Source organism: Melanotaenia boesemani, chromosome 22 (genome assembly GCF_017639745.1).
Source record: "Melanotaenia boesemani isolate fMelBoe1 chromosome 22, fMelBoe1.pri, whole genome shotgun sequence".
NCBI classification, from domain to species: Eukaryota; Metazoa; Chordata; class Actinopteri; order Atheriniformes; family Melanotaeniidae; genus Melanotaenia; species Melanotaenia boesemani.
This window is the reverse complement of record NC_055703.1, coordinates 10785694-10807508: the sequence shown is the minus strand read 5'-3', so window position 1 is coordinate 10807508 and position 21815 is coordinate 10785694. Positions and strand designations below refer to the sequence as shown.

Genomic DNA, 21815 nt, shown 5'->3' with positions numbered 1-21815 from the left:
TGTCGGTTTGCAGAAAGACACTCTACAGCTGGAGTCGCAGACTGAGTAATATCTGTTTATCACATTCACTTTGCAGCTCCAGACTTGGACATTGTTTTGTCTGATAATGTTACAAACTTAATCACATTAATTTAGTCACAGATGTTGTTGCACCCAGTGCCATTTGTAAACCACTCTGGTCGCACCACCTGTCTTTAAAATTTATCTACTCCCCTTTAAGAGCCTACAGCGGTGTGGAAGGACAGGAAGCCATCTGGATTGGATGGTTTGATTTGTAAACATCTTTTGAGATAGAAGTGTAAGGATGTGGCCTGCTAAAGACATACACAAGACACACGCTTCACATGGAGCCCATTTATTGGCTGCTACTTCACTAATTACAGTTAAAACCAAATCAGTGGCAGAAGGAATCATCTATTCATCTGCTATAGTGTGAGGCATTTTAAACCAGGATACTGCAAACTTTTTCAGATGAGTTGAGTATTTGATGACACAGATACGGCTTTAGTAAAACACCTCTGCTACTTACAACAGTTAAGTCATTTATTTCTAAAGTAATCTACAATATTTTCTTTGTGTTCAGGATGAGAAGGGCCCAAGTGCCATTATAAGTTGTTTGGCTTCATACTGTCACATGCTAATATTTTACATACAACACACTCTGGTCTATCTTCATTACCATTACAATTACTTGACCATTACCTGGTCATGCCTAGGGCAAGATATCCCTCATCATGGTTTGTTGTCTATTTTTTTTTTTTTTTTTTTTTTTTTTTTTTTGTGGTAGTTGAAAGGTCGGTTGTTAATTCATCATTATTACTTATTAGTACTTTCACAAATTTGTCCCTATTTTGTTAGGAGTGCAAAAACTCTAAGTTTTATTTAGCCTAGCCCCCCAGTCATATCTGTGTTTGGGAACCACTGGCTTACATGAACATAATGGATGTAGTTATATGCAGTCAAGCTTAAAAATCCATGCTGTCGTGCCATAATGTACATGAGCGTGAATATATCTTATAAATCACCTTACATCTACATCCTATAGTCATTTTTGCTTTTTATTCTCTGCCATCTCTGTGGTGCTCTGGCAGAGATGGCCTAATTTTTAGAGTTTAATGGTGTGTGTGGCTTCACGTGTGTGTTTGGGAGTATATGGCTCCACGTGTCTTTGTTTGAACTCTTGTGTTTATAAGATTTTAACTACAAACAGAACTTGTGAAGGTCACAGCTGTGGACAGTTTGTTTTGGGCTCTTGTTTTTCATCCATGTCTGTTGAATCTGTGGACAAACACACCCTTCTGCTGCATCAATAAATTATTTCAACTCAACTTTCCTTGTACCACCAAAACAGCCAAATCTCTCTTCATTTTTTTAGGCTGTCTTCTTTGTATGCTAATCTGCACAAACATTCAGTGTTTTCTGTAATGCTTCAGTTTTTGCACCCCCCTGAACATCTGTATTTTTCAGTCACAATATGTACCGTTTGATAGATGATCTATGCTGATAGGGCGAAGCCGGATCCATACACAGTCTCATTTACAATAACAGTGTAGGCTGAGGAGAGCATGTGAGTGCATTACAGTGTGTAATCAATACCCTCTGACAACTCCTGATGTAATAATATGCATGTGCTGCTGGCGAACCATTTCAAGGCCTTACACACATGGATGACCCCGTAGATGAGTTGCTTCTCAATTATACAGTAGGAAGGGCTGGGTGCAGTGTAAGCTCACACTTTCCAAAGGCACAAGGTGAAGCACAAAAAATAATTCTATTCGGTGTGTGACACCTTTGACTATGGACCATGTTTACCCATCCTTAAAGGTAAAATTCACTGCATTCCCACTGATGTGACAAATGGAAATGTTGTGCATCACCAGGGAGAACTTGTATATGACTTCAAATTTGATATCTCCAGGCTGTTTGATTCACTTTAACATTTTTTGGGGAAGATTTTGTTTGGTAACAGCTGTAATGCCAGTAGAACTAGTTGGCTAGTCCCAAATCAGGCTATGCTGTAATGACAATAAATCACATAACTGTTTAACTGCTTGCTCTACCATTCGGTCGAGCAAAACATTCTGTGGCTACAATGAATCTTAAATAAAAATTTGTGAAATTAAACCTATGTGAGCCCTCTCTACCTCTTGGTTTTAGGTATGTAATACAAGCAGGAAATGTTTGTCATTCCACTACTCTTTCAGGTTTAGCTATAATATTAACTGTTGTCTCATCTGTTATTATTCTGTGGTTTAGTTATTGTACACATGGAGGCCTTGTGTTTGTTGTGAAGGGTAATCCCTCAGGAAACTGCTGAAATTTAGTTTAAATTGGTCAAGCATGGATTGAATTAAGCTACCTACCCAAGGTTGAAAAATGAGCCCAGTGTAGATGGTGTCCTGGGGTTACTTGATCACATTTATAAATTTTATGTCAATAAAATTGATGCAGAAACATAAGTTACCAACAGCTAAATAACTCAAAGCTTAAAGGCAGCAGCTCAAAAATAAATAAGTGAAATCATTTTCATCAAACTCATCCATTATTCACAGTATTTGTCATTGCCTTCATAAAATGTATTGATTCAAGGTGAATGTTGAATTAACAGCTGGTGTTGGCTACATTGTGACTGATCTGTTTTACTAATCACTTTTCAGTATTAAGTATTTTTGGCATATATAGTACCCATAAACAGTTTGGACACACAAACAAATTAAATGCAAATTTATTTCTGTGTTACTAGTTGTTTTTTTGCTATCATGCATTTTTACCTTGCTGAACCTGACTTATGATGTCTCGATTCACATGTTTTTCTCCTTCTGTTTCTAATTCTATCCTATTTGGCACCCCAATTGCAAGAAGGTGATTGTGGTGCCAGAAAACTAGCAGGATAATGTTAGTGGTCCTCAGGGGTTGGTCTGAGGACATTAAACCCACAGCCACAACAAGCCCCAGCTGTTGGAGTTTTTTTTTTTTTTTTTTTACCTTCATTTGTTTGTCAAATTTAGTCTCTCTGGCCATTGCCAAGAAGCCCCTCTGCTACACAGCCACTCCAGAACTGTGGTGAGGTTGCTTTTAGCCAAATCCAATTTAATCTCCATTGACGGTTGTGGATAAAACTGTCTCCATCTTTTCCAACTCAGGCCAAGGAAAGCTGGGCAGTTGACTGGGAGCCGCTCATTTTCCACACAATAACATAATGCACACTCAACCACAACTTAACACACATGCCTGCATGCATGTATGTAGTAGGATTAGGAAGAGAAAGCATACAGTTAAGCATATAACATGCACATTGGGATGTGCTCAGCACTGTCTTGTTTTCTCCATTTCTGCAACAGGAAATTCGTGTCAGTATCTTTTGGACTGAGATTATGTGATGAACAAAATGGAGGCACATCAGACACTCCTAGTTATAGCCTGCAGGTACTCTACTTTGTTTTTTGGGTATAATCCAGATATATCAGGCATAATCATGGATTAAACACAAAAATATGGGAAAAAAGTATGACAATAGACTGAGTATAGTAATGCAACATGATGCTCAAAGTTGTTTTTCACCATGTTGGGTTTCAGTTAAGAAACTGTAAGCTGCATATTCAAGGAAAATAATTTATATTCTTTAGCTGAACCTTGCAAGAGGTCAGAGGAGACTTAGCCAATTTAAGACAGCTCCATCATAGTCCACATAATGAACTTGTATGGTGTAGTAAAGATGTTAAGGGATATAACCAGCTGTCTCTGGCCATATGTGCTGAAAACTGCCCGTTCCCTCTATCTCCTCAATCTTTTATCTCAGATGTGTCAATGTTTTGACACCTCACTCTGTAAAGGCTAAGTCTTAAATCCAGCAGCATGTATGTCTCTTTGCCCATTCTCAGACAAATTTTCTCAGTATATTTTGAGTAGTTACTGTCGGTGGAGTATCAAGTGGCTTTCATGGAAACTGAACAAGCAGGAAATTACAGAGTAATGACAGTGAATTTAATTTACGCTTTGGGCCAAGTGATATGAAAGAGCAGGTCTTAGCTACTTAAGGATATGTGTGACTATTACAACATAAGTGTCCTCATTATGTATGCTCAACAAAGGGTTATTTGCTGTTGTGGCTTTAAGCCTTGTGTTGTCTGCATAAAAAAATATGCGTATGTTTATGTGCGGAGCTGTTGCAGTAACTGTGATAGTAGTTGAAGATCATTAAATATGTGTGTTTCCTCTAGGACTGATAGCACTCTGAAGAGATACAAGCTCATTGGCATAAATGGCCATAGCACTTTGTTTAGCTCATGCCCAGGGGTCTTGTTTCTAAGCCTTTTTTTGTTTTAAGTGGCAGCCTTGCATGAAGCCCCCTTACACTGAGCCTATTTCTCATGCCCTTACCCTCCCAGAAGAATGTACCACAAGTGTTTTTTATCTCCAAATGGCGATTGGGAAACAATGAAGGGGAAGAGAATGAACAATCCAACAAGGTTTTATGATTAGCATCTGTATTAGTGCTCATTGATCTGTTTAGCCTTTAAACAAGCAGGACATGTATGACAGAGCATTAAGCTAACATGATTAGGGAGACAAACAGCATGGTTTGCATCAGGGTGGGACAAGTGGTTAGTGCATGGCTAAGGAGACACTCTGGCTGAGACTCCCAATGCAGCGTTGGGGAGGAGTGTCGCTGAGCTCATTAGCATGGCAGCCTGGAAAGAGGTGGAGCCGAGGCTGCTTGCGGGGCTGACTCTGCCAAGAGAGGCCCCCCACAGAAAGCTGCTCGTCCAACATGAAAGCTGAGCTGCAGTCTGGACCTCCTTGTGGTTCTTGCTTGATTTTTATTTTTTTTTCTCACCATTTTGTACTCCTCCTCTTAATCAGATCTGTTCTCTAACTCTTTCCCATCCCAAACCTCTTCACTAATCATGAAGTTGGAGAGAAGAAAATGCTTAACAGGTGCTGGTACTGTCAGGGGTCAGTTACATGCAGCTGTGTTTTCACAGCTCAGTGGAAATGAACATTTTTAGTGATTCACTTGGGATGACTCCTTTCTCTCCTCAGGTTAACCGTGACCACTTGTGTCCCACTGTCTGTCGGGGTGTGGACATGTTCAAATGTCTTGATTGTCTCGCAGCAGTGCTGTAACTTAAAACTGTGTAACAGCTGTGTGCAGTTCGATGTTGTAAATTAAGTTCAGCGTGCCAGTGTTACACACTGTGGTAAAATCCTATCCATGTCATAATGACTGTGTCAAGGTTAATGGATAAAAATATCTATTGAGTTGTTCTTTAATTAAATATCCTTTTTTATTTATTTTTTTTAAAGGAAACATGCTTCATATGTGATTTTATATTAATACCATTCTGGCAAATAATTGCACTGAGCTTTATTTGAGTAATACTGCCACAATACCTTATCTGCTTCCACCAGTTTCCTTTGAAGGCAGGTCAGCAAAGTGCTGTATTTTTCCTCAAGTTGAAGTGCTTTAGCAACAGTCTAGAAATACTTTGGTGAGGGTTGCAGGGTCAAATACTAGTTTAGAATTACACAAAGAAATCTGGAAAGGAAACAGCTTGCTTGGGGCTTCTTGTCACATCTCATGATGTCAATACATCAGAGGTTGCATCAAATGAATTAAAGCCGTACTTATTACTTCTGAATTAAAAATAAAGAATTTTTTTTAGGTAGAATTATTCTTACATTTACATTAAAATATATGTAGACTAACATTTTAAGTTATGTTGGTAAAAAACCGCGGCATCTGTCATGATTTACAATGATTTTGAAGAAGCCATCATTGCTGCCTAATATCCTGGGAAGTCCATAGCGGGAAATATGACTCAGAAGTGGAAAACATTAAAGATAGTAGTGGACATTAAGGTAAATTCAACCTAATGTCAGCCTGTGCAATATTCAGAGAAGCTGCAAGAAATTCAAAGCTACAGTTGTACATCTCTGACTCTGCAGGCCTCAGTTTGCATGCTAAATGTTTGAGTTCATGACAGTAAAGTTAGTAAAAACAGTCAACAAATAGGCTTTAAATGAAAAAGTCACCAGGAGAAGAAAGCTTTTTCTCCAGAAATGACAGGACAGAGTTTGCAAACTAGAAAACTTCTAAAAAAAAGATGTTCTTTGGGCAGATGGTACAAAATTTAAAATGTTTGCTCCTAATGCTGAACACCACATTTGGTGAAAACACATCACAAGTTATTGGCACAAACACCTCATATCTACTTTTAAGGGCGTGGGGGTGGCGGAGGTGGAGGGGTTGATGATTACGGCTTTTTGTGCAGTCACAGGAACTGGATGCTTTGCAACCACTGAGTCAACCATGAACTCTTCTATATAACCAAATAATCTGGAGTCAGAAGCATGAAACATTATATTACTGTGATAAGTTGTCAAGTTGAATAAAAAAATAAATAAAAAATCTGTAGGAATGCAAATAAAGAACAAACATGCAACAAAAAGGAAAGGGAATGCTTTGAATGAATCCTTTTCAAACAGATTTGTGAAAATCAACAAAAAATACTTAAAATCCTAAACGAATTTAAGGAAAAAAAAAATAACTAACAGGCACATTGACAGATATGATTTACATGAAACCAAATTTTTTTTGGATTAATTTGCAGTAGTAGCACTTATTTAAACCACACCAAGGTAATGTTATAATGTAAAATATGTGAACATTTTTCTCATTTTCTTTTCATGATTGTGCAAATACCTCCTTATTTGTGTGCTTCACTGGTTGAACTAATAATGTTTGCACAAAGCTTGAGTTTTGAATGAGACAAGCTTTTAATCAATACACATTGGTCTGCGCTAAACTACTCATTCCCTCAGAAATGACCGGAATGCTAACATGCTTTATCCCGTTTCCCTCCCTAGCACCTCCGACTGTCCGCATTATACACTCGGGACATGCCTGCAATGTTGAAGAAGAGCGACACACAGAGAGAGTCTACACCATCAGAGAAGGAGAGACCCTCGAACTCACCTGTCTGGTGACAGGCCATCCTCGACCACAGGTAAGGAAGCAAACAACTTGTTATTTTTCCCTTAAATGACAGCATGGACTGAAAATTGTTACACAAGGGTATCACAGAATAAGATGGTAATTTTGTCCATCTGCCACTCTTTCAGCAAACTCTCTTTTAATTCTGTATAAGCATCAGAGAGGTGCACCACATATCTCTGTGCTAAATCAGCTTAAAAGATTAATCCTTTAATTATTGATGGTTTAGGTTGCACTGTGCACCTGCATGTTGATCATGAAAGCCTAATGAGAACACAGAAAGAAAACAGCAGAAACATCTGCCAAAACAAATCATAATGAGTGAGAAACAGGCCACACTGAAAAGACTCTGGGTCATATGAATGCACAGGGGTGCTCGGCATCTGAACAAAGCTTTTCTCTCATTTGTGTTTGCAGTTGTGAGCTGAAGTTTTAGTTTTTATTTAAAAAAAAAGAAAAAGAAATAAAAACTTTATACGTTTTTTATTGGAGAAACTAGGTTTTCTACTTTTTCATTTTTCCTACTTCTCAGAAATGAACTAATAAGACAAGAAACTAGCAGAAACATGGTCCTACCATCTTGTTAGGAGAATATAAAAAGAGCTTGATCCATGGAGATAATGTGTGTCAGGTTTTCCATGTGCTCCCTGATCATCACACTTTGTTCTTGTATTAATCTCTGTGGGGTTTGCACATGCTAACCTTTCTAGCATTTGTTTCCAATTTACTTGATAACACAAGTTACACAAAATTCACCTTTACATCCAGGAAGGACTGAGCTCATTTGCATCAAATAATACCATTCAACCTTTTGATAGGCATCACTGTTAATTTATACACTTGCCCTTTTGGATGTCAAAGCAAAAGAGCATATTGATTTTTTATATTTCAGTTGAAAAGGTGAGCCCTCTTAAATTAGCGAGTCTCAAACACGCTGTTCTTCTTTGGCGGTGGAGGGGTTGGTGGGGGACAACTCTGCACTCATCATTTCTATCTTTTTATTTAATACGAAATTTTGAAAAACTAAGCAGAGAGAAAGAGAAAGGAAGGGAAGAGGGAGAGAGGATTGCAGAGTGGGAGATCAAAAGCTCTGCATGGCTGTTGTAAGAGAGTCAGGCTCCTTTGAAACGGAGTCATTATGATACTCTTACAGATCCCCTGGCACAGTGGGCCTCAACTGTGTTTCTCTGGACTTTGGGATGTGTCAGCTTTGTCCCCCTCTGGAAGTGGCAGGGGACTTGCTTGTTCTGGATATCTGGGGTGGCTGTGGACCAGCGTGAGGGGATAAACCTCAACAGTGTCAGATCTGGTTGGCATCAAACATAATACAGCAATAACGGCTGATGTTTTCCATACAATTAAATGTTAATAGTTGAAAGTTGTTTTTTCAAATTTCTGCATTTTAATTGATTTTACTCATCTTTAATAAAACACAGAATAAGCCTTTGGTTCTTTTAAGTGGTTGTAGAGCATTCTCAGTGCGTGGGTTTATTATTTCACGCACATGTAACACTCAACCTGATTCCACTAAATGCTTGCTATTAAGGTTTAGTGTAATTCCCTCAATACAGGATTTATCTCATACAGTTTGTACAGGATATTAATTAGGGGAGGGAAAAAAAAGAATAATAATAAAAAAAGATCCTTATGTTGGCAGTATTTTAACAGATTAAGGCTTTTTGAAACATTTTTTTTAATGTAAAACTAATTTAAAGATATTGGCCATCATTCATCAATCAAACTGTTGTTTAAATGACAGGTATCTGTATTCACTGAAGAAATGTAGATTCTCTAAGGCCACACTTATATTTTGTGCCTTCATAGTGCCTTTTAGATTTTACAACACTAGTTTTTGTAGAAAAACGTCTAATATTGCACAATATGTTTGGTAAATGCTATTAAAACTTATATTTTTCTTAATTTAATAAGGGCATGAACTCTCGAGAACTCTTAGAATTTAAGCCATTACAATAATTAAACACTGTCTTGACTGCTAGAAATTATAAATATATTTTTTTCTTTTTTATTTTCTTGGCTCCAGTGGTCTTTATTTCACAGTTTAGTGTACAGAAAAGGGGGCCAGAGACAGGGTTAGACCTGCAGCAAAGGGCCTCAGGTGGGGCCAAGCACCTTGTCAACCAGTTGAGCTAATCACCAACCCAAGATTATTAAGATTAATTTAACATTTATTACTTAAACACAAAACATTTAATAATGAAAATGCTTTCTGATTTTTTTCCAGTCACTACTTCCTACTCCTCTGTCCTCTTGTGTTGGCTTCTTGTGTGAGATGAATTTAATTTATTAAAGTGCCATTCATTTATTAAACTTAAATATGTAATACATTTAATCAAAACAATTCAATTGTATGTATATTCTTTCAGTATTTAATGAATTGTTTCATGGTCAAAATGTTCAACCTTGTAAAATACATATGTTAGATGTGATAAAGAAATAATATGAGGGGTCGTTTGAGACATTATTCAGAATTACCCTCTCACAGACTCATGTGATATTTAAGGCATTCACACATTACACTAAAACCTCTCATATATAATACTGAAATCATCAACACACTATGGGGAAATTTCTGAAATCACATTTCACTAGGATGTATGAAAGTACTCCTACTAGTCTGTGGGAGAGCGAATTTCACTTGAAAAGAAAGTCATTTCAGTTGAAACGGAAGTCACATAGTAGAAAAACAGGTGAGCATTTTCAAAACAAACTGAAGAGGAAGAAGAAAACAAATGTTTTATGAAAAGTTATGCTGTGTTAAGTCAGGAGTCATGAGCACACACAGGTTGGAGGATGACCAGAGGGAGAAGCAACTCCCTTTATCTGTTTACATTATGCAGTATGATGCATACCTTATCTATATCATGGGATGCATGTGGGCTTAATAGATAGGAACTTTCAACTGTCACAGTTCTTAATAATCTTCCTTTTGTTCTATGTGTGCAATGAGTGATTAGTTTCTATTGGGTGTGTTGTGGGGTTAGTATTGTTAAGGCTACAGGTATGATCCCTGCTTGGGGAATTTTGCCTTATTTCTCCCCCAGCTTTCATTTTAACAGTTTTTTAAAAAGCATTTCAGGACATATTAATCAAACCCTGCAAGGGGATACAGACACAGAGAGAGGAATAAACACTAAATACAAGACTGAGAACACACTAATTTAATGATAGGAAGTAGGTGCATTAATATGTCAAGAAAAAAAGAAAGAAAAGGTTCAGACAGTATGGTCATTTAAAATGTCTACAGCTCCTGGCAAAAATAAAATCTGTTGTACTCACTGAGCCTCTTCAGCACCAAATTATATAGTTCCATTTTATCTTAAATATCAATGCTACCAAAGTTACAGAGGCAATAATTCACTGCTAATCTGGGATTATAAAACATTCCTATTTACTAAAATGTAGCAGACACTTTGGTTTCTCTGAAAAAAGAAGGATTTTTTCTTTGGCTTTTTGACCCACTGTAATTAAGTTTGTTGACTTTAAAGCTGCATGTCTGAGTCATAAACACAAATCGGCCAACTTGAGCTCACACCGGATTTATCTTTGTCATTCCCAGCAAAGACATTATTTTTAAACCTGTGATGTTTAGATGATTGAACCGTCAATAACGGCCAGCACGAGTCTTATGCGGCGTCACAGTTAAAGCTGCCAGTCTTGTAGCGTTGTCCTAATGGTTGCCTGATAATCACGTCAGGTATCACTCACATCTCACTCTTGTTTTTTATGAATATAAGAGGCTTAAAAAGAAACACACACACACACATGCACCTACATCTTGGCTTCGCTCTAAGGCTGGGCAATAAAACAAAATTAAATTGCCAGTAAATGGTGATGAGCATGAAAAGCTGGATTTCCCTTGGCACATTCTAGTCCACAAGTTGATGGTTATGACTCTAAACTGGTTGCTAACCATTAAAAAAAGCCCAAAAGGAGGAAAAACGACTATGACCTGCTAACAGACTGAGGAAGTAAACTGTGCATAAACACAGGAATGAATGAGTGTAGCCAAAGAGAGTCATGGAAGCAGGGATGAGACTAAAACTGAACTTAAGGAGCTTGTGATTAAAACCAATAATAACACTGTGATATATATATTTACCATTTTTTGGATTTTTTTCCATTTAACCTACTTCTCCATACTTTATCCATACCATTATTTTTTTTATTTAAAATCTATATCTTTTAAAAACTGATGTTTTAGTATCATCAGTTTTATTCTAAAGTGTAATGTAAAAAAGAAAAAAAAAAAACCTTGGTTGGAACTGTTAGGGGTCACAGCAACGTTAACAGGTCCGTGTTTTCCACACATGCTAAGAAGAGCTTCTATCAGTGGAGTCATTCTCCATGTTTTTCTTGAACTGCCTCCATGTAGTTCTTTAAATGACACTCACCATCTTGACAACAATATCTCAAAGGGTTCAAGTCACTCAGCTCAGTCACTGTAAAGAGTGTCAATTAGTTCTGCATTACAAAATCACAAAGCAGTTTTTTTTTTTACACCATTAATGTCCAGATTTCAGTCTCTGTGTTTGACAGCCATCAGCTTCTGGAATCACACATAGATAGAAGGATGTAGCGCCACAAAGGACTAACTTCAAAGTAACTTGGGCCATGGTTTGCAATTTCACTACTTTTTAATGCATCACTTGTCTATCAATATGCACACTTCTTAAATTACATACACACCCCCGTAGGCCTTCCCACTGGTGGGAGTATCTGGATTGTGTCCAACCAGGCAGCAGACTCTTTGCAATGGGCTTCTCTGTATGCTCTATGCCCATCCGCCCACCTTGGAGGAAAAACAGGCTTTCTAACAGTCATATAGGCATCCAAACACACACACACACACACACACACACACACACACACACACACACACACACACACACACACACACACACACACACACACACACACAGTTATGGCAGCAAGAGTTGCCTGTCTTAGGATTAACCATCCACACACCAACTGATATGCGCTTTCCACTGCTCCCTCGCTTGTTTGGCATTTCACGGTGAAACTACAAGCTGTGCAAAAAAGATTGTGACTGAGAACAGGAGCCAATTACTTCAAATTTTGCACCGTGTATGTGAAGTGTAGATGTCACTGGAAGGATTAGTGGAAGTGAAACACATCTGTCGATACAATAAAAAAACATTCAATTTTCTGGCTTTGGTGATTCCTTCTATTGTCTATCAAGAGAGAAGTTAAACAGTATGTAAGTCGATGATTTTTAAAACATCAAATATTGTACTAAAAGAGCAACTTGCATTACATCCAGCATGAAGCATTGTATGGTTTTTGAAAACATATACCAGTAGTCATGTTTTATGATTTAAGGGATATAGCAAAGGCAAGTTAAACAGTGAAAAACATGGATACATACAGAGGTTTTGACACAATATATATATACATATATATATACAGTATATATATATATATATATATATACACGAACCCCTGACATATAGCTACCTTGTCATTATGAGCATAAAATGCGTAGAAGACGCCAATAGCAGCTAATTCTTCAGGTAAGGAGAACCAAAACAGAATTAGGATGTTATGCTAGTGAGTTACGAATGTTACCCTAATTTAGTAAACTATCTTAATGCTGTTCTTTTCTAGTGTGGGAAAGAACTTTTGCAGAACTAAGATGGTTTACTCGTGAGTTTGCTTACATGGAATAACTGTGTGTCCTGCAAGGACAGGAAAACAGCTTAGCTTCCTCATATTCATTATGCACACTGGTTTGTTCAAATATTATACTCATGTGGGACACAAATAGCAAATAAAGCAGGCTGTAATTAATTTTATAATCATTGCTAATAAGGCTAGCAACTCAAATTCTACTAGCAGTTATCTTCTCATTTTAAAGGTTTTGCTAGAATTAACTTAAGTGCTTATATGTGTCCACTTGTAACATCTTTGTTCAGCAGTTATGAGCAGCCACAGTCATAGAATCAAATTTACAAGAAACCTTTGATTTTACTTGCTGTTTATTAAAGCATTATCAGAAAACGCAACAATACAAACACTGTGAATGTATCTGCAGAACGATGCAGACACAATTAAATGAGCGTTGGTCACAAACAGAGGCATAAGTCTCACTTAGCTTGCCTATCTGTTACAATAATAAGTCAGTTAATCAACTACCCAAATGAATTAGTTAATACTCATTTAAATTCAGAAAACTTTGTTGCTACTGAAAATCATCTTCTCGAGTAAAATGATGAATTTTGTGTTTTTCTTTGTCTTTAAAAAATTGAAATAAACAAATGAATGCCATTTAAAAATGTGTGGTGGGATTTTTCCACTATTTTCTCATCATTTGACAGCTTGAAGAATGAATCTTTCAGGAAGAATATTAATGAAAAGATAAATCATTAATGAAAACGACTGTCCTCTCCATGTAATATGAATTCAAAAAACATTTTTTTTTTTATTTTGCCTGTATTACTTTCCACCGTCTTTCATAAAAGAACTAAATATATACAGCTTTATTTGTTCATGCTTTCATGCTCACTCTTCTCCATATTTATTCATTGTCTTTGATGCTATGAACAGACATCAAAGAGTCCCTGATGATAAAGCCATCTGCTGTCGTCTCCTCTGCCCTGGCCTCTGTCCATTATGTCCACACTACTTTGTTTGAGTACCATGTTTCAGTAGCCAGCAACGCCACATTGCAAACACCTCTTTATTTTTATTATTTTTTTTTTTTGTTTCAGTTATTGACCCACCAGATTCAGCTCACAGCGCCATGGGTCAGCAAATACAACTAGACTGACCTCAGGCTTTTGAACATTTCACTTCAGACAGACCAACTGGAGTATGTGATCAGTTTTGGATGCTCCCATGACAGTTGGCCGACAGTGCTGGTGTCTTCAGCAGATGGTACTTTATTTTGTTTTGTTTTGTTTTACTTTTATTTGAACATGGTTTAACCTACTATTTTGGTCACTGCTTGCCATACACACTGCAATGTCAGAAGGAGCACCACCTCAAGTTTTCTTTAGTACAATCCAAGACACCCACGGTTGTCTTAAAAATAAACCAAAAAGCAGCAGTCAAGCATAGTTCAACTCCAGCAGGCAAGTAAAATGTGATTAATTTTTGTTTTTATGTATGTCAGTGTGCATTTCCTCTTTGATTCGGATTCTGACTTAAAAGCTTCCACGGCTGCACGTTTGATATGATTATCTAGCTTTTATGAGGGCCAGCATTTTCTTCTATAGACCTGGAGAGAATATGTGCTGACAGTTTGAGATCTGGACCTCCCGTTGTTTCTTCTGATCACTTGATTGTCATGCTCAGCCACACTTGTCTGCACCACTGAGCAGAACAGACCACCATAAGCGCCTAAAAGGAAAGATGGCAAGCAATTAGAAGCCGGTTCCATAGTTGAAGAGAGTGAAACGTCACAGCAGGCGTTGCGGCACATTCACCAAAGACGCGTGCTCCAGCATATGATCCCTGCATAACAACAGATAGTGGACGCATTTTAATTAGAGCTTGCCGTGACCACGCAGCATGTGCAGTCTCAAACACGGCTGAGATTTTTGGTTGGATGCTAATCTAGACAAGCTCCTGCTTTCTGTGCAAGCAAATGTTGATCTTTCAGTTGGGGATGTTTGATTTAAGAAGAATTTGTTGTATTATGGTTATGACTTTACTTTTGCCTATTGAACTAATTGGTGTCAGAAAAAAAAAGGTAGAATATGTGAGGTGAATGGAGAAAACCAGTCCTCATGTGGATTTTATAGGAATAGCACAGAAATAAAAGAGAGGGACAAGAATAATATAATTCTGCTGCAAAACTGTTTCATCAGTATATGAATTAAGTAGGAAAATAGGCCAGAACACATCCATGCTGTCTGTGGGTTAGGAGAAGATATTATCATATTGTTCAAAACTGCTAGCACCTCTCGAATCAAAAGTATTTGCATTGTACTACGGAGAGTGAAGCAGGTCAAACCATTCTCACCAGGCATGCTTCATGACTCCCCCAGTGAGAAGAAATGCTTAGATGTAAAAAGTCAGAGGAGCTGAGGCATAAAAAAATAGCCTGAGGAGCAGGGAAGGCTGGTAGCTGCCCAATACATTGGTCCACTGCCTCTGTAAACAAACAGGAATACTCCAGTCCTTTATCAGCATATAAAGACTTGTTTGAATACCCTCTTCTTACTGTCACTCTAACAATGCACTTATTGATGCAGCATTTTCCTAAAACTCAAAGCTCTTTACACAAAAGGCAAAGAAAATGACTGGGTGTATAAGCTGAGAGAAGACTGGGTTCTGCTGAGTTTGCCATATAAAAGATCTTGCTTTGTGTTTGAATGAGAAAATCCAGCATACAGCAGGAGAGTGACACAGAATTCAAAAACTTGCTCTGTCTAATTTATGCTCATGACTTCTTTAACTTCAGGGCTTTTTTTTGATGAACTCAAGATGTCCCTAAAAAGAGTAATAGGGATCCAGATTTCCCAGCAGTGGAGAGTTAGCGTTGATCACTTGCTGACTTTAGGCTTTTTCATGGAGTGCTTTCTCTCAGTGTGTCATCTGATACAGACCCAGTGAAGACCCGGTCTGTGCAGTCTACTCATTGGGGGGCATTTATTTTTAATGGCAATATATCTACTTAATGTCAGTGTGGGTACAGACTTTGTGTTCTTTGTTAGTTTTTTTTAGAGAAAGAAGTTGATGGACGGGAGGAGTGATATACACACACGCACACACACACACACACATACAGCCTTTGAATTTTGGGGTAGCCAATTTATTTTTACCGCACCAAACAGACACACCGCAAGCAAGACAGAAAATCCGAAACTCTGATAAACTTTGACTATCGCTGTGTGTGCATCCCTCTCCTTGTCATCTTCTACCCCAGAGCTCCAAAAACAAACTAGGTGTCATTATCAGATTTTTGGCCACCCAGCCTTTCATTTCCTCTCCCCAGTCTGATTGGAAAATGAGCAAACTTTAAACTGTCGTAACCTCAGGCTGGAGCCGCTGTGGTTAAAACCCCACAGCAATAGCAACACAGCAGCAATCTCAGTGATAGCACCCAATCCCCATCCCTGCATGCCATGATATCCCTGTTCCATCTGATGCTATCTCTGTAAAATGGGATGTTATCAGCATCCAAGATGATGCTATCACCATCCAGTGAGGCAATATTGGATTCTAATTCATAGCTTCCCCTGCCTAGACAGAGAAATGTGAGGCTCTGTGGGAAAAGCCAGTCCAATCTGTGGCTTACTTAGGGCGAGGGATTGAACGGAGCTTTCTGCTCAGTGGTTCTGCCTGCGTGGCCCCCGGGCCAGAGTTGTCACAGTACCTGCTCATGCTTTATGCTTTAATGAGGACAGGAGAGGGAGATGATGGCGAGTCAATTACAACCTCATGTTGGAGAGTAACACTATTTCACCTTTCATTACACCTCAACGCCATGGGCTAACTGGGTCTCATCAGTTAGTTAGAGGTACTCATGCTGAGACAGGTGGGCTGAGGTCAGTCTTGTGTGGAACAGAAGATTTCTAGCCGTCAAACCAACATTTGGTACTGTGACATTTAGCAAGAGAGCATTGCAGCAATTTTGGTTTTTAACAGGATGTTCATGGAGGGGATGAAACATGTCAAACAAGTGAAAAGGTGGCATGTGCACAATGACTGAAACTCAAGCTGCTGTTAAAAGCGCTGTTGGACTGTTGATCGTTGAACAAATGTATCAGTGTAGATCAATGCATTGTTAGGCCTCAAGTGCTTTCATTTCAAAAAGGTTTTTCTTCTTTTTTTGTGGTTTAGGAAACACGCTGACTATCTGTGGACCAGGGTTTGATGAGAACTAACACTGTTGAGTCATGCATGGCAAAAGATAGCTAGCAGTTACCTTTTCTTAGCATAAAGACCAGATGTGGTGGCATTAGTTTGACACAGTCGTGAAAAGGTACCCTCATCTCATAGTCTTTGCAGACCAATGTCAGCCGTTCTGTTTGTTTTCATCAGTTTATAAATCTGTGTGATGGCACAGAATGGTTTTAGAAGAGGATTTATTGGCCTAGTGCTGGAAATTGTTGGATTTTGCTGTTTGTTTTGCAACTTCACACCATGTGACTCCAAGACATATTTTGCCTGACCAAAGGGGGTTGATGTTATTAGCTGTTTATTCAAAATTATACACTGAAGTCTCGATTACTTCCTCTTTCATCTTTGTTGTATTGCTTGAATTTGGTGTAGCGCTCCTGACTGTTGTTTCAAAATCATTCTTATTGTAAAATATTCTTATTTAATATCATTTTATGATGTCTTACCTAAAGCTGTATTTGCTTGCACAGTCCAGTGCACACCCTCTGCAATGGAAGATGACGGCTTGAAGTAAAACTTGCAAATGTAGTCATCGCTCCTCTTTTTTCTCCCCAGATCCGATGGACAAAGACAGCTGGCAGTGTGTCAGACCGCTTCCAGGACTCCAGTGTGTTCAACGAGACGTTGCACATTGCAAAGATCCTCAGGACACAGGGGGGTCGCTACTACTGCAAGGCTGAGAATGGCCTTGGATCTCCAGCTATCAAGTCCATCAGAGTGGACGTTTACTGTAAGTGTAATAATGTGTATGGATGTATCAAGATTATGGATCTTATTATTATTTTTTTTTAAAGCATGTTATTGTTACAGAGAGCTTTATTCTTTTCTGGTTAACATACCAAACATTCTTCAGCCAAAAGAGTTTGACTCGTTGCAGTTTAGTATTCATTTTGCAAATGAATCGGAGCATAAAATTAAACAGGTGCTGTCCTATTAATTTCTAATTTATTTTCCTTTTAATCAATCAAGACAAAGCCAAATGTAAATATAATTTAATGGAGCACAGATGTACCAATATAATGTAACCTTGTTCCAGGATCCTGCTGTAATTACCTCCACCAAGGCATAGGCTATGTTTTCGGTTTGTCTGTGTGTCCTTTAGAAATATATAAATAAAAATATAAATATATAAATTTGATGAAAATGTTAGAAATGGAATAAGGAACAAGTAATTAGATTTTGGAGGTGATCTGAATCACCACGTGGATCCAGGAATTTTTTAAAGGGTTCTTGGGGATAATTTTGTCATTAAAGCCTTTAACTTAAAAATGATGCACATAATTATTGGCCAAACAATATATACCTCCGCTTTTAATGTTAATTGACTCTTGTATTATCCCGACACTGCCTCTCTAGTTTATGTTTGCACAACAAACAGGGAGGGTTTGTTAGCATCTGTCAAAGAAAACAGCAATTTATTGAAATTGCTTTATTGATTTGGCATTGATTCACCTATTTCACCTCAACAGTGGAGACATGAGAGCAGCTGCTTCATCTCCACCGACAGCCAGCTGACCTTTTTTATGGCTGTTTGTGCAAACACAGCCAAATTCTGGGTTTATATCCAACAAGAAACATGTCAGTGAGCTAAAAGGTAAAATTGCATTGAAAGTAAGACCCCGGGTCTTGATGCTGCAGCTACAAGAAAATTCTAATGAGATATGTTTAAGGTCATGTGCGTTTGTGTCTTTGAAAGATCTCTGAGCTGCCTCCTGAATTTTTCACCACTGCTGCTATTCCTCAGCAGAGATCCCTGCTTTCTTTTTAATGTGGGGCTTCTTAAAGAAAATTCATGTATCTTTGACGACCACTCAGTTCTTAAAAAAGAAATGAAGAGGTGGTGGAGCAAAACATTTCTGCACTGAATTTCAATGTCCTTGATTCTTTCCCAGATGAACTTAAATTAATTTGATGCACTGATGAGTTGTTGAACACTAATTTCCATTGTGAGTTATGATCTTTTATTCCTACAGTTTCCTCTTTGATTAGGACAGGTGTTTAGAAGTGATACTTTTTGCGTGTTGATTAGGGTTTAATCTTACTGCTACTGGTGTTAAGTTATATTCAGCTACTGTAATTTTCAGCCCACAAAAAACAAACAAAAAATAAAACAAGAAAATAGATAAATATTCAGCTGCAGCCTGTCCTCACTTCAGGTTCATGTATACCACACTGACATCAAGAAGCAGAAGAAATAAAAGGCTCTGCTGTGTCTCCTCACATCAATAGTGTCTCTGTTTGGACAAAAACAAAAAAAAATAAAAAGACATTTAAATGCACCACGGATATGACGTCAAACTTCTCCTCAACATCTGATGTAAGATTTACGCGAGCATGACGTACCGCAACTATGCTGTTACTAGTTAAAACTCTTCATGAAGGAATGTTTATATGTAATCAGATAATAATTAGTTCATGTTTGTCTCCTTGGTTTAGTCAGTTTGAACTTTTTTAGACTACTAGAGATCCTCTTTTCATTTAAATTAGTACATCAGTTTGTCATTTATTTTAATTATCCATTAGAGCAATTAGAAGTTTGCTAAGAGCGCGATTAATTTGGTGTTACATGGAGCCTGAACCAGGTTTCAAACCTGCAGCATCTACAGTTTTCCTCACTCTTCAGAAGCATTTTCGGTCATCTTTCTTGTGCAAGAGATATGCAAGAGTTTATGAGATCAAGGAAAATGCGTCTGGTCGTGATTCTACCTGATTGAACCTCAAATGTTTACATTAGATTTATGTTGTGTTTCATTTCCCCACACTCGGTTAGTATCATCCACTATGTCACAGCCGGTAAGAGGGAGGAGGAGATGTGGCAGCCAAAGTGCAGAGAAGACAGAGTAACTGGGTCTTTGTGCAAAACTGAGTTACTCTGGCTCCTCATTTTCCATCAAACATTTCCCAGTGAGCGGGTTCAACACCCCAATAACATGAGGCACAAGGTGGGTTCCATAATTAAAATAAACATCATGTGAAAGCTACAATTAGCTGTGAAGTCACGTGTTCAAACTTCATCACGGACTAATTTATCATAAATGACTAAAAGGCTGAGACAAAAAAAAGAAAAAAACAGACTCAGCAGAGTCACCCTTAATATTCAAAGAGTTTTTTTTGTTTTTTTTTCCATCCATATATTAGCTATACGTGGTTATTTCAATATAGGGTCATGGAGGAGCTGGAGCCTCTTCCAGCTGCCATCAGGTGAGAAGCAGGGTACATTGTGGACAGGTTGCTAGTTCGCCTACAAACAGAGGCAAACACCACTCACTCCTAGGGTAAACAACAAGCTAAAGCAAATTAAATAAATAAATAAACTGCTCTTAAAGTTTTGAGGTTGAGTTGTGTTAGACACAACAAAATTATCCTTATTGTCTCCTTATATGTCTTAGCCTTACCTTGTCCATCAGAAAACCTCCTGATTCTTCAAACTAAGAGAAGCTTGTGTTTTAAGTATAGTAGTAGCTTGAAGTATAAAAATCCTGAAATAGATGTCAGTGATGTGAGTTTGTAATGGTAATCATAACTTCTGCAACATTAGCATCCCTGGCAAGAAATTTTAAAGATTCTCTCCAACAGTTTGATGGAGAAAGATGCAGCTCATCATGCCGTAGACATCTAAAAGTGCAAATGGTGCTGTGATGACACTTGACTGAGCAGCCAGGGTTTAGTTCCTCTTCAGATGTCTCTCTCGCAGACACATGAGCACACTACTCACTGGTTTTCCATGCTCTTGGCTCTTTTCTTTCATGTCTCTGTCTTATTTTCTCCCAGTGTGTGTGCTACTGTCTTGTACCTGTTTATTTGGTCTGACACGCGGGCAGAGGTTGTGGAATTGAAACTGGTTTGGAAAGCTTGTGGAAGGCCTTAGCGGTACAGGAGATCGGGGCTGAACGCATCTCAGCAGCTGACAGTCAGAGCCTTGTTCCCTCTTGTGCACCATTTCACCTTGGCTGCACTAAAGAGCTCAGGGAGCAGAAATGGAAATGAAGCCAGATAACACAGCGAAGGCTGAACATGAGGACGGAAAGCTTGGTTTCTCACTAAGCTTCATATTCTAGTTTTTGTGGCTTTAATACTATTATAGACAAACTAATTACTGCCCCTTTGCTTGGTGTCATGCCCTGCAGAACTATTATTTGTGCAGCTCGCTCATAAATGTAATTTTGCTTGCAGAACTTTGCATAAGTTCTGAAATATATACATCACAGTAGCAGTGAAAACGCCCTAAGAAGTATTTATTTATCAATGACGTAGTGCAGCAACTCAATCTTTTATGTTTCTTGTGTTCAAACGTGTATACTGAGATGAATATTGTATACATATTTTCTACATGGTAGCATTTGAAATTACTCTCCCTATCGTGTCCTTGCATCTGGCCTTTTCACGCAGTGTGTGTGTCCTTCACAGTAATTGTGTTTCACAACTGACAAAAACACCTTATTTCCACAAAGCAACGTTACAGCTGTCCCTCGTGGATGAATTTAATTGATGGACCTCTTCTGCACATGCTATTTTTAGTGGTTTGTAGATACAAAATTTAAATTAGTTTCCAAATTGGTGTCCTGGTGCCGGCCCTCCCAACAACAACAACTTGCATTATGTTTTCTGTCTCTTTCAAGTTTAACTTGCATGCCTTTGTTTGTAGTTCTTTGTTGTGAGAGAAAGACTAGCAGGTAGAATGGGGACATAATTTTCTCTGCAGAGGTAACATATTCCATTTTGAAATATTTACGTCTTCAGGCATCATAGTTTTTAAAGTTTTTAAGGAATAAATAAGAAAAAAATGTTAAACATGAACCCGAGCTGAAGACGACAGTAAAATTTCTCATCTAATTTAGATAGTTGTTGCAATTTAGGCACCTAAAGGATTAACATTAAGAACATTAATAAGTTACAGGGTATTGTTGCGACTGGTGCCAGGGTCTTTGTT

At 38.1% G+C, this 21815-nt stretch overlaps 1 protein-coding gene across 2 annotated transcripts in view; it reads left to right on the top strand.

Moving 5' to 3' along the window:
* LOC121633726 (MAM domain-containing glycosylphosphatidylinositol anchor protein 2-like) overlaps positions 1-21815 on the top strand; it is a 226127-nt gene that overhangs the window by 60204 nt on the left and 144108 nt on the right. For both annotated transcript variants that reach the window (XM_041975923.1, XM_041975921.1), the window contains exons 2-3: positions 6871-7010; positions 17441-17615. In XM_041975923.1, coding sequence (XP_041831857.1) covers positions 6871-7010; positions 17441-17615 — 315 coding nt within the window. The remainder of the gene's footprint in view (positions 1-6870; positions 7011-17440; positions 17616-21815) is intronic.